The 14,519-nt window shown below is 35.3% G+C and overlaps 5 protein-coding genes across 5 annotated transcripts in view; 4 read left to right on the forward strand and 1 right to left on the reverse strand.

The window, feature by feature from the left end:
- CBG20426 overlaps positions 1-1,102 on the forward strand; it is a gene marked incomplete at both ends in the record, with an annotated part of 2,984 nt that extends 1,882 nt beyond the window's left edge. The window contains one exon of the mRNA XM_002646522.1: positions 908-1,102. Coding sequence (XP_002646568.1) covers positions 908-1,102 — 195 coding nt within the window. The remainder of the gene's footprint in view (positions 1-907) is intronic.
- Positions 1,103-1,254: 152 nt separating this feature from the next.
- Positions 1,255-6,399, forward strand: CBG20427 (the record flags this gene model as incomplete). Its single annotated transcript, XM_002646523.1, has 3 exons — positions 1,255-1,544; positions 1,948-2,614; positions 6,307-6,399. Coding segments are annotated over 3 exons (1,050 nt in total), but the record flags the coding sequence as incomplete, so codon positions are not given.
- On the reverse strand, positions 3,832-5,379 carry CBG20428 (the record flags this gene model as incomplete). The annotated part of the gene is made up of 4 exons (XM_002646524.1): positions 3,832-3,976; positions 4,028-4,131; positions 4,173-4,340; positions 5,326-5,379. The coding sequence occupies 4 exons, from the start codon at positions 5,377-5,379 to the stop codon at positions 3,832-3,834; spliced, it is 471 nt and encodes a 156-aa protein (XP_002646570.1).
- Positions 6,400-6,554: 155 nt separating the features above from the next.
- On the forward strand, positions 6,555-10,672 carry Cbr-madf-2- (the record flags this gene model as incomplete). The annotated part of the gene is made up of 6 exons (XM_045241357.1): positions 6,555-6,665; positions 7,303-7,610; positions 7,988-8,300; positions 9,964-10,021; positions 10,391-10,479; positions 10,532-10,672. 6 exons carry the CDS (start codon positions 6,555-6,557, stop codon positions 10,670-10,672), a joined length of 1,020 nt encoding a protein of 339 aa, XP_045097038.1.
- A 1,494-nt stretch (positions 10,673-12,166) lies between these two features.
- Positions 12,167-14,519, forward strand: part of CBG20431 — a gene marked incomplete at both ends in the record, with an annotated part of 6,479 nt that continues 4,126 nt past the window's right edge. Inside the window, 6 exons of the mRNA XM_045241358.1 lie at positions 12,167-12,222; positions 12,272-12,356; positions 12,680-12,705; positions 13,046-13,184; positions 13,226-13,357; positions 13,402-13,647. Of these exons, the coding sequence (XP_045097039.1) occupies positions 12,167-12,222; positions 12,272-12,356; positions 12,680-12,705; positions 13,046-13,184; positions 13,226-13,357; positions 13,402-13,647 (684 nt within the window). The remainder of the gene's footprint in view (positions 12,223-12,271; positions 12,357-12,679; positions 12,706-13,045; positions 13,185-13,225; positions 13,358-13,401; positions 13,648-14,519) is intronic.

A 14,519-nucleotide genomic window follows, 5' to 3' on the forward strand; every position in this document is an offset into this window, starting at 1 on the left:
TTTGGGTTCTGAAATGTCTGGTTCCGAAATGACTGGTTCTAGAATGTACAATTGCAAGATAACCGATTTTTTGGAGGTCTAGTTGCGAAATAGCCGGTTCTGAAATGTCGGGGTTGCAAAATAGCCAGTTCGAGAACTTCTAGTTACCAAATGACTTGTTCTAAAGCGTCCGGTTACAAGATGTTTGGTTCTAAAACGTCTTGTTGCGAAATGACCGATTCGAAAACGTTCTAGTTGCGAAATGGTCAGTTTTGAAGCGTCCAGTTGCAAAATTACCAATTCAGTTCTGCTTGCGAAATGACTGGTTGCAAAGCGTCCTGTTTCCAAATGACTGGTTCTGAAACGTCCAGTTGCGAAATAGCCATTTCCAGAACGTCCGGTTCTAAAATGACCAGTTCGAATGAATTATTCTTAAGCGTCCGGTTAAAAAGTTTACTGTTCTAAAACGGCATGATGCGAAAAGAACAGTTAAGAATGAAACTAATTGAACCATGAAATTTGTATCTTTGTAGTCTAGTATGAAAAGAGAGATAATAATTTTTGAACTTTTGAAAATTAATATGTATCACACGAAAAATGCAAGTTCGAAAAACAAGAAATTCAAAAAACTCAATTTTCTAAAAAATAAACAAAAAATCTTTAATAATTCTGAAATCCAAAAAAATCTGAAATTTCTGAAAATTCAAAAATATAAAAGTTTTGAAACTTTCGCTTTTTCAAGATTGACTGGTAGGTATTTTTTCAGACTTTTCAAGATTTTTAGAATTTTAGAATTTTAGAGTATTTTTTGAAAAATGGATTTTTCCTATAAAAACGAATTTTCAGAGTTTCTGAAATTCAGAAATTCAGAAATTCAGAAATTCGGAAATTCAAAGAAATATGAAAATGAAAAAAAATTATTTTTCAGGTTCTGGCCCTTCGAAATCCCTCCTTAATTGGTTATATCCTCTCAATTCGCCCAATTTTCATTGACACAGCTACCGTATTCGAACCATGGGCATTCTATTACACTCATCCAATGTTCAAAAGATACAAACGAAAAACTACAGTATCCAGCTCCCCAATTGCTATGGTTGTGTCCTCTTCTGGACATAGTCGATGACCCTTTTAAAATTCAAATTTCTACAGTAATCCTTATTTTTGGTAATCTGTAAAAAACGGGTATGAATCTTCTTTTTATTTTTTAAAGCACCTATTTGTCTCTGATAATTCAATTTTCTATTTTTCTATAGTAATTCAGTGTTTTATTTAAAGGTGGGGAGACATGAAAAAAATAGTGTTCTCGAAATTTCGTTCAAATATGCCCCTCGAGGAGTTGAACTTGTGAAGGCGAGGAGTGAGGGTGCGGCGCCGCTACCGACTGAGCCACGCGGGCAAAGAGAAAGCGCACGCCCGATTGCATACATAAAGGCGAGGACGACAGCTGTACGCAGAGTGACATTAAGCGTTGTACACCGTTACGGTAGAATGCATACTCTAGCTACAAAAAAACTACGAAAAATCTCCTGTCCCCCCACCTTTAAAAAAGAAACCAAATTTCTAAAGTAATCTGATCATTTTCTGATAAACGATTTTTTTTTATTTTTCTGAAAACTTCTACAGTGATCCAATGGGATAATGTCCTACAATAATCCAACTTTTTATAATTCAAATTATTAAAATTTGTTTTTTGAACAATACTTTCTAAAATCCGCAAAATAACCAATTGAACCAGAAAAATCGTATTATTTTTGTAGTCTAGTCTGAAAAGTCTGAAAATAATTTTTGAACTTTTGAAAATTAGAATGTATGATCAGTCACACAAAAAATGAGAAAAATTATAGGCTAGAAAATTTTGGAATTTTAGAAAAATCAGGTTTTTTAAAAATAGTGCATCGACCAGAAATTGAAATGTAGAATCCGCGAAATCTAACAATCCGAAAACCCCCAAAAAATACAGAAATTCAGAAGTTCAGAAATTGAGAAATTCAAAAATTCACAAAAGAAAGTTTTTGACGTGGAAGCGCTTTACACCAATATCGACAACAGAGCAGCATATCAGGCAGTGGTGGACAAGCTGAAGAAGAACGCTTCCGTAATTGATTGGTATGGAGATTCCTTCACTCATATTAAAATGCTCCTAAAAAGCTGCCTGGAGTTCAACGGGTTTCAGTTTGATGGCAGGATATATGAGCAGAAACGAGGACTCGCTATGGGCAGTCGTTTAGCTCCAGTTCTTGCCGTCCTCTACATGGATATAATTGAGACCCCGAGTAAAGTCCATCCTATCATTCTGTTCAGAAGTTATATCGACGACTACATCGTGGTAGCGGAATCTCAAGACACACTGGACAATATCTTCACATGCCTAAACAGTCAGGCGACACATATTCGTCTCACACGGGAAGCACCCAAGATGGACTGGTTATCGTTTCTGAACTGTGAACTCCGCTTCAAAAACAAGGTATTCTCTAGTAGGTGGTACCGGAAGCCCAGCAACAAAAACCTGCTCATACGAATGGATTCCGGTCATCCGAAACAACAAAAAATCAACACCATAAGTACCACTCAAAAAACGGCCACGGAAAACTCAACGATTGACCAAAGGAGCTACTCTCGGAACCTAGCCAACGAGGTGCTTTTTCCAACGGTTATCCACCAAAGGGGTACCCTCACAAAATCAGTAAAATATATCGAAACGACTATACCACGGATAAAAGTAACATTCCCATCTTGGCAATCCCCTTCGTCTCTGACAGTGTAACCAATCTAGTGCGTTCATCTCTTAACCAAGTGCGACTGGAAGCTAGAGTGGTGGAGCTTAAAGGAAAATCACTTCGAGACCTTCTTGTAAAAAACCGGCTTTACGACGTCAGATGTACAAGAAGGCAGTGCCGTGTATGCCCAAATATTGGTGAAGGTGGTTGTGAAAGAAAAGGTACAGTTTATCAAATCGATTGTGATTGCGGGGAAATATATGTTGGAGAAACGGGACGCCCACTTGCCGAGAGGTTCAACGAACATTCCAGAGCTGCAGAGAAACCGGGGACCAAAGCCTATCTAGCTACAACTTGGGCTAAACACTCCAGGGAGAAGCATGGGGGTAGACCACTCAACATTTCGCTTAAAATTCTGGACATAGAGAGGAATACGGTTCGTAGGAAGATTTTGGAGGGGATACATATCAAAGCTAAAAACCCGTCTCTTAACACCAAGGAAGAACTAACGGACTTGGTTGCGGGTATGGGGGACCCTTTAAGTAATCTAGTCTTTACCTTTACTCCCATGCCGGTCTTCTTCAAACCGGGGACCGTGTTCTCTTCTTCCCCTCTTCTTCCCCTCCTCCCCTTTGAATATAGTGTGGCCGTCACAACACAACAACACAACATAAAATCAATAGTGATCGTTTTATGGTCCCATCACTTCCCAACCGAAATGTCTTCTTTTTCTTTTTCTTTTCCTTTTTCCTTGTCTCTAAAAAATTTTGTCTTTTCATCCCAGTTCTTTATGGTTCATTATTACCTTTCATTTTTACGGTTTTCTCTACCTCTACCTCACTCATCCCTACACCGGTTTGCACTTCTTCTATTCTCATTTTTTGTAGGTAATTGTCTCCTGAAGATGGCATAAAGCCGAAACGTTGAGAATAAATAATTTTTATTCAAAAATCGTGCCTCCAATCGATAAGGTCACCAAGAAGATTCTTCACACACAAGTTAAATCATAGAACTTCTAAAATTGGAGATATTTGAATTTTCTTTCTTCCCCAATTTTTTGAAAATTGGATGAGTAAAATAAAAATAACAAGTGACAATATGAGATCTGGCATCTGCTGAAAATGGTCTGATCAATTCAATAAAATCGATTCGATAATTTAAAAATTCGGAAAAAATCAAAATTTCCGAAAAAATCAATGGAAGAATGATCAAAATCATAGTGATAGATAGCGTTTTTTTCTCCTTTAAAATCCAATTTTTGATTTCGATGAAATGCGGATCTGAAAAAAGGCTTACTGTAAATGGAATTACTGTAGTTTAATGAAAATTACAATAATTTAATTTGCCGAAGTTTCCAGAATATTAAAATTGTTAAAATCACCAAAATGGAAGGGATGAATGGGTAGATTATGTTCTCCAGAATTTTATAAAGTGGCTGAAAAAATTATTTTTTTGAAAAAATATTTGTCAACCTACCGTAGCTCCATTCATACTAATTGGAGCTATAAGAATGGAGCCAAATGGAAATGGAGGCTTTTGTTGAAAACAAGACATTGGTTGAATATATCGGAAATATGATAAAATTGCTGATATCAAAAATATTATGGGTATAAGGAATTGGGTCCCCTTTGGGAGATTTTTTATCTGTAAAATAATATATGGAAAAGTTGAAAAGAAACTTTTTTGGATTTTGGATTTTAAAAGATTTTTAGGGTCTTTTTGTGATTATTGAGATTTCAGATTGTTTAGACTTACCAAGATTTTAAAGCTTCTGTCCGAGTTTTTTAATTTTTTTTAATTTTTCGAATTTTTTAATTTTCAAATTTTCGAAATTTTAAAATTAATTAGATTTACCATAGATCTGTGATTTTGAGAACCTTGTATTTTCAAAGTTTTTAGGGTTTCAATTATTTGCACTTTCGGGGATTTTCGGATTATTTGATTTTTCTCAAAAAATCACGATTTCTTAATTTTTGGGACTTTTGAGATTTTTTTTTGGGATTTTTAGGATTTTGAAAGATGTTTTTTTTTTTGATTTTTGAGATTTCTGGGATTTGTGGATTTTTTTGGGTTTTTGGATATTTTGAATTTTTTCAGAAATTCAGAAATTCAGAAATTCAGAATCTTCTGAATTTCGGAGTTTCTAAATTTCTGAGTTTCTGAAATTGAGAAATTCAGAAATTCAGAAATTCAGAAATTCAGAAATTCAGAAATTCAGAAATTCAGAAATTCAGAAATTCAGAAATTCAGAAATTCAGAAATTCAGAAATTCAGAAATTCAGAAATTCAGAAATTTAGAAAAGTGGAAAGCCTGAATTCTGAAACACCCGAAAATTGCAAATTTCTAGAATGTTCATAGTCTGTGAAATTCCAAAAATCCCAAAATTTTAGAATTTCTGAATTTTTTAAATTAAAAAAAATTCGGAAAGAAATACTTGATTTTTCAAAATTCCATAAAATTCAAACTCCAAAAAATTCCAAAAATCCAGGAAATCTGTACAACATCTAAAATTCAATTATTTCAAACTTCCTAAAAGTTTCTTTTAGTACTAAAAACTCAAAAATTCTAAATAATCCAAGAATCCAAATTTTTTAAAAAATTTTCCAAATTCAGAAATTCATATTTTACCACACCTTGCACAATTTCCCATTCATAATTTCCCAAATGTTCTTCCATTCCCATTCCTCAAAAAACGATTTTTTCTGAATTTTTTTTGCACCTCCCATCCCTCTCCTCCCGATCACATATAAACATTTTACGACGAAAAAAGAAAACCCCATTCATATTTTTATTAGATTCATCATCAAATCCATCACCTTCTTCTCCTCTTCTTTTTCGAAATTCCCTATTCTTCTAGAAGCTTCTCCCAACGGTTACTATACACACAATATACAATCATCAAAGATGAAATATAATGTACATAAAACAGCACTCTCGGGCGGTTCCCCTATCCCCGCGAGACACCGTTGCAGTCGAGGAGAGCGCAGACAGTGCCGTCGCAAGCCCGCGGGGAGAGAGTGTGCGGCGGGTGAAGACGCAGACACTCGCGACGCGCGACGCGTCGCGGTCGCGACCCAAAGGCCGGTTTTGTCCCCCCATTTTGCCACGTTTCCCCTGTTTTTTCATGCTTTTCTATGTAAATTCCTACTTTTTTGGCCAATTTTTTGTGTCCGAAGGCCTAAAAATAGCTAAAACTACCGCTTTTCCCAATTTTTAGGCCATTTCGCAAGGTATTTTCAAGACAGTACTTTTTGCGAATTTTCTCGCTTTCCCCTTTAACTTGACTCGTTCTCTGTCAAATTTGACGTATTATAGCTCATTTTGAAGCCCGAAATTTGGGCTTTTTAACGATACTAATTTTCTTATTAAAAAAGCGAGAGAGTCCCATGAAAATAGGCAAAAAGCCGGGTTAGTACTAGTGGTGGCCGCCCGCCGCCCGCCCCTGGCCTAACTTGTCCCGCGAACTCGGCCAGCACGGCCAGGCACCGGCGAGAAGTGTGGAACGGAAAAAAAGGAAAATTCCAGAAAAAACCCAAAGAATCGAAAAAAAAAACGAAAAAGAAAAAAAGAAAAAAATTTAATTTTTGGCATAAAATTTAGATTTTTCAGGGTAATTTTGACGGAAAAAAAAACCGACTTTCCAACGCTAAGAAATCTGAAAATTTCAGATCTTCTCTCCAAAATCGCATTGATTTCGTCTGAAAAACTTTTCAGGTAGTTTAGGCTCGAAAAATTAGAAAAACCAAAATTTCTGAATTTCTGATTTTTTTAACCTTGAAAATTTTAAATTTCACTACTTTTTTACCTGGAAATTCTGAAATTCTGAAATTTTCAAAAAAAAAATGTTTTTCAGAAAAATGGCGTCTTGGACGGATCCGACGCGTCAATTTCTGATCAGTGCGATCAGAGATCGACCGGTGATTTGGGACAAATCGTATATTGGAGAAAGCAGTTATCGAACGATGAAAGTAAGAATATTTAGTAAGAAATTCAGAAATTCAGAAATTCAGAATTTTAGATATTTCGAAGCTTTGAAAGTTTGAAATTTTAAAATTCAGAAATTATGAAATTTTGGAATTCTGAGATTCAGAAATTCAGAAATTCTGAAATTCTGAAACTCTGAAACTCCGAAATTCTGAGATTCTGGAATTTTGAGGTTTTGAATTACGGAATTCGGAAATTTCGAGAATCTGAAATTTAGAAATTCTGAAATTCAAAAATTCTGAAATTCTGGGATTTTAAGGTTTTGAATTTTGGAATTCTGAAATTCGGAGATTCTGAAAATCTGAAATTTTCAAAATTGAAATTCTGACATTTCAAAAATCTAGAATATTCAAAATTTCAGAATTTCCGACATTTTGAAAATTCCAGAAATCTGAAAATTACAGATTCTGTAGATATCCTAGAAATCTGGAAATCCAATTTTCCGGGAATTTTTTTCAAAAAATCCATAAGAATGAAAATATGGTGCATCGACCGCTCTTAAATTTCCAATTCTAGAAATTCCGAAATTCTGAAAAATCCTAAATTCCAGAAAGTTCGAAATTCCAAAAAATTAAAAACTAAAATATTTGGTGCATCGACCAAAACATCCCCAATTTCCAGGTCTCCTCATTCGAAGAAGTCACTCAGAATCTGAATTCCACGTATTCTACCAAATTCACATGGGAAGACGTTCGAGCGCAATGGAAGAATCTAAAAGACACATTTGTTCGAAAACTACGATGGGTCCATGAGGGAAAATATGTTGAAGACGCCATGAAGGAACCCACCTGGAAATTCTACCGTATGCTTACTTTCTTGGATGATAAGGAGGCAAAACGGCTCGGAGACGCTTGTGATCATTCGTATGAAATGGCACTGACGAGTCAGCAACAAGGAAATTGCTCATCTGGACCGATTATTGGACCGAGGTGAGTGAATTGGGGGCGTTTTTGAAGAATTAGGAAATTTGAAAATTCAAAAATTCAAAAGTTCTGGAGTTTTAGAAATTTCAGAAATTCGGAAACTCAAATAATTTGAGATTCAGAAATTCAAGAAAAATTGAAAAACCATAACTCCCGTATTCTTAAAATCAGATTTTGAAATTCGGAATACTACTAAACTTTGACTGTCTATCTGTTTTTTTTTTGAGTTTTCTAAATTTTCAGTAATTCTTGAATTTTGAGTTTCCAGTAATTGTGATTTTAAGTGATTTTAGGGTTTTCCAATTTGTTCGAATCTTTCTAATTCTGAATTTCCAAAATTGTTCATATTTCGAATGGATCACAGCAAACTTTCACATTTTCAGACCCCAACACTGTCAACAAATGTCCTACGAGCCAACATCCAGTGAGGAGCAAATGCTCCAAATGTTCGAAAACAAACCGCCCAACAATTTCCAAGGACCACAAGGACCACAAGGACCAATGATGAATTCCCCACAAAATCTGAATTCTTGTTCTCCGGCATCTGGGATGTCATCTAGTTCAACGTCTACAATGGTCACGTCTTCAACGGGGTCTAAAAGGGACCATCGGTACAGTCCAGTGGATAATGGGAATTCGAATAGTGGAGTTGATGATGAATTGGAAGAGGATGATGGGCAACCGGATAGGAAGAAGGTTAGGAATTTTTAGAGTTTCAGAGATTTCAAGATTCTGAATTTCTGAAATTCACAATTGGGAAACTTGGGAATTCTCATTTTCTGAAATTTTGGTTTGCTTGCAAGCCGGAAGTTTTGGAATCTTCCAGTTTCCGAATTTCAGAGATTCCGAATCACGGATTTTCAGAAATTTCAAGTTTCCGATATTTGGAAATTCGGAGAAACCGAATTTTTGAATTTCAGATATTTTCAGATTTTCTTAAATTTCGAATTTGTTGAACTGCCGAGATTCCTGGATTTTTGTAATCTAGATTTTTGAAACTCTTTGTTTGGCAATTTTGAATTTTTGAATATTTCGAATTTCTAAAATTCTGACTTTTCTGGAATTTTAGGATTTTCTGGAATTTTCCGACTTTCAGCGCATTTTCGAATTTCTGACTTTTGGAATTGTTGAATTACCCAGAAATTAAAATTATCGAATTTCGAAATTTTCATATTCTAGATTTTCAGAATCGCAGATATTTCGAGGTTCTGAATTTTTTAAATTTTGAAATTCAGATTTCCAGAATTCCAGAATTTTTCAGAATTTTTTGGGTTCCCAATTTTAAAGATGAAAATTCAAATTTCCATATTTTGGAATTTCAGAATTTTCGATATTTCGAATTTCTGAACTTGAACATCCAATCATCTGAATTATTTGATTTTGGAATTTTTCTGATTTTCCGAATTCTAGACCCGAATTTTACCCCAACTTCAAATTTTCACTCAAATATCCCGAATTTTCCAGCCCTACCGATCTGTGCAAATGTCATCCATGCCGCCGATGCAGTTAATAACGGCACCTCCGACGAATCAACAGGACGAATTCGATCATTTCGGTGGAATGGTAGCCGCCACTTTACGGAGGTACTGTATTTTTTATTCTGAAATTCTGAATTTCTGAATTCCTGAATTTCTGAAGCTTTGAAAGTCTGAAATTCTAAAATTCTAAAATTCTGAATTTCTGAATTTCTGAAATTCCTAAGTATCGATTTTTTCAGATTATCAGTCGAACAAGGCTACATGAATGCGATGCGAGTACAACGACGGCTCTACGACGCCTTATTTTCTGTTGATTTATAAAAAATTTCAAATTTAGCCCATTTTTCAAATTTCCCGTCAAACCTTATCGCCATATTATTCTTCAAATTTCTATGATATGTGATTTATTGTGATTTCTTTCAGTGGTTTTTTTTGGTATAAAACATTTTTTCTGCGATTTTTTTCCATTTTTTTTCGAAATTTTTTTTGGTGAAATTCCGATTTGTTCTACTTTTCATAGATTACTCAGCTTTTTCAAATTATCGATTTTTCCCAGAAAAAATGCAACAAGGACCAACGAAAACCTGGTCACCGGACGCGGAGGATGGTCTGGTTGAGCTGGCAACGCAGTCCCCGGTACTGTGCAAAGTACAGTACAGATACGATATTAAGGAGCAGGAAATGGTAAAAAATGAGTTTAAAATTTGAATTTTAGAAAAAAAATTTTCCTAGAAAAGTGGTTTTTAGGTCATGACCTAATTTTTAGATTTTCTAGTTCATGGTAATTTTATCTAGGTCATGACCTAGTTTTTTTTCTAGATCATGACCTAATTTTTTCTAGGTCATGACCTAGTTTTTGGATTTTCAAGAAAAAATTCCAGATGGATTTCCTTCGTGTCCAAGAGTCGCTCAACGCCAATCTCAACAAGTGCTTCACTGGTCAGTTTTTAAAAAAAATTCAAGTTTCCCATTAAAGGCGCATATCTGAAAAACTACTGTAGCTACGAAAAAGTTTTCAACTGCAGAAATATGAAACATTTCATGGGCTACATTTTCATAATTTACAAATTTTTTATAGCTACAGTAGTTTTTGAGATATGCGCCTTTAAAGTCAAGAGTCCTTCAGGCAAGACGATAGGAGAGATGCTGACTTTAAAGGCGTAAAGCTAAAAAATACGGTAGCCATAGAATAATTATCTATTGCAAAAACATAGCACATTTCAGGTGCTACATTTTCACAGTTTACAAATTTTTCATAGCTACAGTAGTTTTTGAGATATGCGCCTCAAGTTGAAAATATTTTTACAGTCGAAGCAATCATCGCAAAATGGCTGGAATTCGTGCAGTTGTTCCGTCTGAAATATGCCATCAATGGCTACAGTATGGCGGATCGTGAGGTGAGCAATTAATTTTTGAAAAATCGATAATTAAACTACAGTAATCTTTCAGAACACGTATAACAAGGATGGTACGGTGAAGGACGATAATCGTGAGAGCTGGAGATTCTTCAACAGATTGGAATGCTTAATTGATCCAACTGATGGTCTGGGCCCAAAGAAGACGGTCAAACAGGAGATAATTGAGGACTAATTAAGGCCTAATTAGGTGTAATTATTTTTTGTCTCGGAAAACCTAATTCATTATTTTCTCTCTCCCTTTTTGTATCTCACAGTCGGGATCTCTTCTCAATCCAATGCAATGACCACCACCCTAAACTTTGAGCCCATATATCTCGGCTCCTTCAAAAGATATCAAAAAGTAATCAACTGATAAAACATTTATCACATTATCAGTAATGTTTCATCACTTGACCATTTTTCGATATCTTTCACAGGAAAGGAGATAAATTGGCTCAAACTTTCCTTCATTTTTTAAAAGCTTATTTTTCCCTATGTTTTGAAATCTTGCTGTTTTTGAGACAATAAAGGATTCCCTCAAAAATTTATGAAATTTTCAAATTTTGGAGCTAAAAAATGCGTTTCAGCCTCATAGTTTTAGGAAATTCAGAAATTCAGATCGTAATTCGAAAAAAAACTGGATTACGGTATTCGTGTTATTCTGAAAACAGTGAATAGGGAAGCTCGTTGTGTTTTTCAATGCTAGACTATTTTTAAAAAACATGTTATCCCGAAAATATGACACACTTCCGGGAATAATACAGTAACCGGACTGCCAGTATTTCCGAACAATAACAAAAACAGGAGCCAAAATTCTATAGGTTATACATGCCTCATCTGACATTATTAAAATTTTGAATCCATATAAAAAGAGCTCCATGGAGCACAGAACATAATTTCACATGAAATTCCAACTCCTCATTCTCCTCGCTCTCGTTGGATTTGGAGCTTTGAGCAATTTTTTTTTGACGGAAGACGGAAGCCGGAAGACAGAAAATCTAAGAATTAAACTTGGAAACTTTGAATTGGACAATAAGTTAGAATTGAATATTCGCATCGGTTTTGCAGTTAGACGGATCCGCCAAACGAATTTTAGAAAATTTGACTGAAAATTCGACAAATTCTGAAAAATTTTAGTCTTCCGTTTGTTGTGATTTTTCCGGAGTTTACGGAAGATGGAAGACGGAAGACGTGACAAATTTTTCCGGACGGAATTCCGCTCGACACTGCAGACGACCAGTGATGAAGCTAAACAAATGACCCGGGATCTGGCTCGACTAGTTTCTAAGTGTTCCAAACCTTGATTGCTCATTTTAACTATAAAGTCTTGCATTCCGAAGGTTTTTTTCTTTGTCTAAACATTTTATGTTAGAAATATGTGACACTTCCGGATACAATACAGTATTAAGTCCTTCTACTTCCGGATACAATACAATTCTGAAGATGTCTAGGGCAAATCAGAATCTCTGACGAACTCCTTTGTTTTTATTTTTTTCGAATTGTGAGCACTTCTGAGACCACAATTCTCAGAAAGTACATTTTAAAAATGTCAAACAACCTAAAAACAAAAACTCTCACATGATTGAACAATACTCTCACATGATTGAACAATACAATTTTTTCGATTTCCTGTCCGCCCACTTCTTTATTCTTTGAAAATCACATTTTTCCTCATTCGTTCTTTAAAATGAACCAGATTCTCAAATACGGCTCTATTGATAAGATTCCCTTTTATAATTGCAGGTAATTAAAAAATTGGACTTTGAAACTTTATAAAAATCAATATTTTCAGTGCTCATACATCTCAAGAATGGTCTGACTTATATGGAGTGTCTCATCCGATTCTAGGCTTGCTAGATGTCATTTTTGGGGTTACTGTAATTGTATCGAGAAACTCTTCAATTGATTTTTTTTTATCTACCGTATTCAGATCCTCTACATCCCAATAATTGTCGTCATGTTTCAATCGGAATTTTACAAAATGTCGTGTTTTAAAATCATGATTTGTTTGGCGATTGTTGATATGTCGGCGCTGGTTATCAATTCCATAATCACTGGTATCCTAGCTATCCGAGGAGCCGTATGGTGTACGTGTCCAAAGTTTAATTATATCGTTGGAATGATCGTTTTGGGTCTTTGGTGTTCTTCTTGTATAATTGTGTTGATTTTGGTCAGCAATCGGTTGTTGGAGCTGAGTGAGCATAAGTTGAGCAAGATGTTTACAGGGTTAGTTTTAAAGGATCTAAGAATTCTAAGGTTCTAAGGATCCAAATGTTTAAGGTATAAAATATAAGGTACAAGGTATAAGGTATAAGGTATAAGGTATAAGGTATAAGGTATAAGGTATAAGGTATAAGGTATAAGGTATAAGGTATAAGGTATAAGGTATAAGGTATAAGGTATAAGGTATAAGGTATAAGGTATAAGGTATAAGGTATAAGGTATAAGGTATAAGGTAAGACATTCTTGAAGCAACTGAAAGCTTAAGACTTCAAGGCATAAGAATAGGTTTTACGTTTGAAGCTTGTAGTTTAAATCCCAAGGATAATAGTCGATGCGATTTCAGAAATCGCCCATTTCTCATCATGCTTGCCCCATTTCTCTATGGCCTCTATTTCGCTGTGTTCACTAATCCAGTTGGCTTCAACTCAAAGTACTACACATGGCTATTCAACCCGATGATCAGTGACATTAAAACTGATAAGGTACTGTAATTATCAATGATTATATCAGAATAATTTTTTAGTACATCAACATCTCTCATGCTGTTAACAACGTGGCAATTGTTGCAATCACCTGTATACTGTATGTTTGGTTGTATTTAGAAGTTCGAGAGAAATTAAAAGCAATTGGTTGGAAGGATCGGAAGAATGATTTGGTAGGTCAGGATTCTTATTAAGTCCTTCTACAGTATGACTCCAGGGCTTTCAAATTCTGGTTCAGTCTGCTATGATTTGCTCAATCAACTTTGTCGCTTCCATCATTTTCGTTGTCATGAACATCGTTGAACTTCCTATTTGGATCATAATAGTGGCTCAAAAGATGTGGCAATTGATTCACGGAGCACCAGTTTTCATTTATTTGACTCTGAATAGAACTATCAGAAAAGGATTCATCAAACTTTTCCAGGAAATTAAGAAGGTTTACCACATTCCGCATTCGACTACTGTTAGTCCGCAATCTTGAATAAAAATGTCTTTTTGGCATAAAAGAGAGCACAAACTACAATAAAAAAGTTGTGATGCACGGAAATGCGTAATAATAATGTTCTAAAGAAAAATAACACCAATCTGCAATGATAAGACAGAACGCCGGAAATTAAAAAAGAAATTATCACATGCAAACGTTTTTTGATATTCAAAAGTTTCAATTCCTTAATTGCCTCCGATTAATTGGGGTATTAAGGTCCAGACACAAAAGACAAAGAAAAACACGGTTTTATACAAAAATAATATTTATTATTCCGTATAATTAATAAAGAACAACAATATCACCAAAATATACTTTAGACAAAACTCTAAACTGACTTAAATCGTCCAAACTGACACAACTAGCTGTTCAAAAACTAACTCTAATTCAAACACATCCGGTTGGCGCGCTTGTCGTCAGCCGAACCGCGGAGCGTCGTTGCAAGCGCACAGGGAACTGCAGAAAGGGTTTGGGGGTAGCTTGCCTGGGCAACTCCTTTGTCTTAAGCTTGCTCAAAGCTTGCCTCAAGCTACTAGTCTTAAGCTTGCCTTAACCTTGTTTTAAGCTTGCCATAAGCTCGCCATAAACTTGCCATAAGCTTGCCATAGGCTTGCCATAAGCTTGCTTTAAGCTTGCATTGAGCTTGTCTTAAGCTTGTCTTAAGCTTGTCTTAAGCTTGTCTTAGGCTTGCCATAAGCTTGACAAAAGCTCGCCTTCGGATTGTCTTAGTCTTGCCTTAAGCCTGACGCCTTAAGTTTCCGACCTTAAGCCTTTAGGGTTCTTAAATCGTCAGGATCCTCTGATCATCAAGATCCTTTAAGCCTTAGGATTCTCATACCAACCGCGGAGCG

This window comes from Caenorhabditis briggsae (assembly GCF_000004555.2).
Source record: "Caenorhabditis briggsae complete genome, chrI, whole genome shotgun sequence".
Taxonomy (NCBI): Eukaryota; Metazoa; Nematoda; class Chromadorea; order Rhabditida; family Rhabditidae; genus Caenorhabditis; species Caenorhabditis briggsae.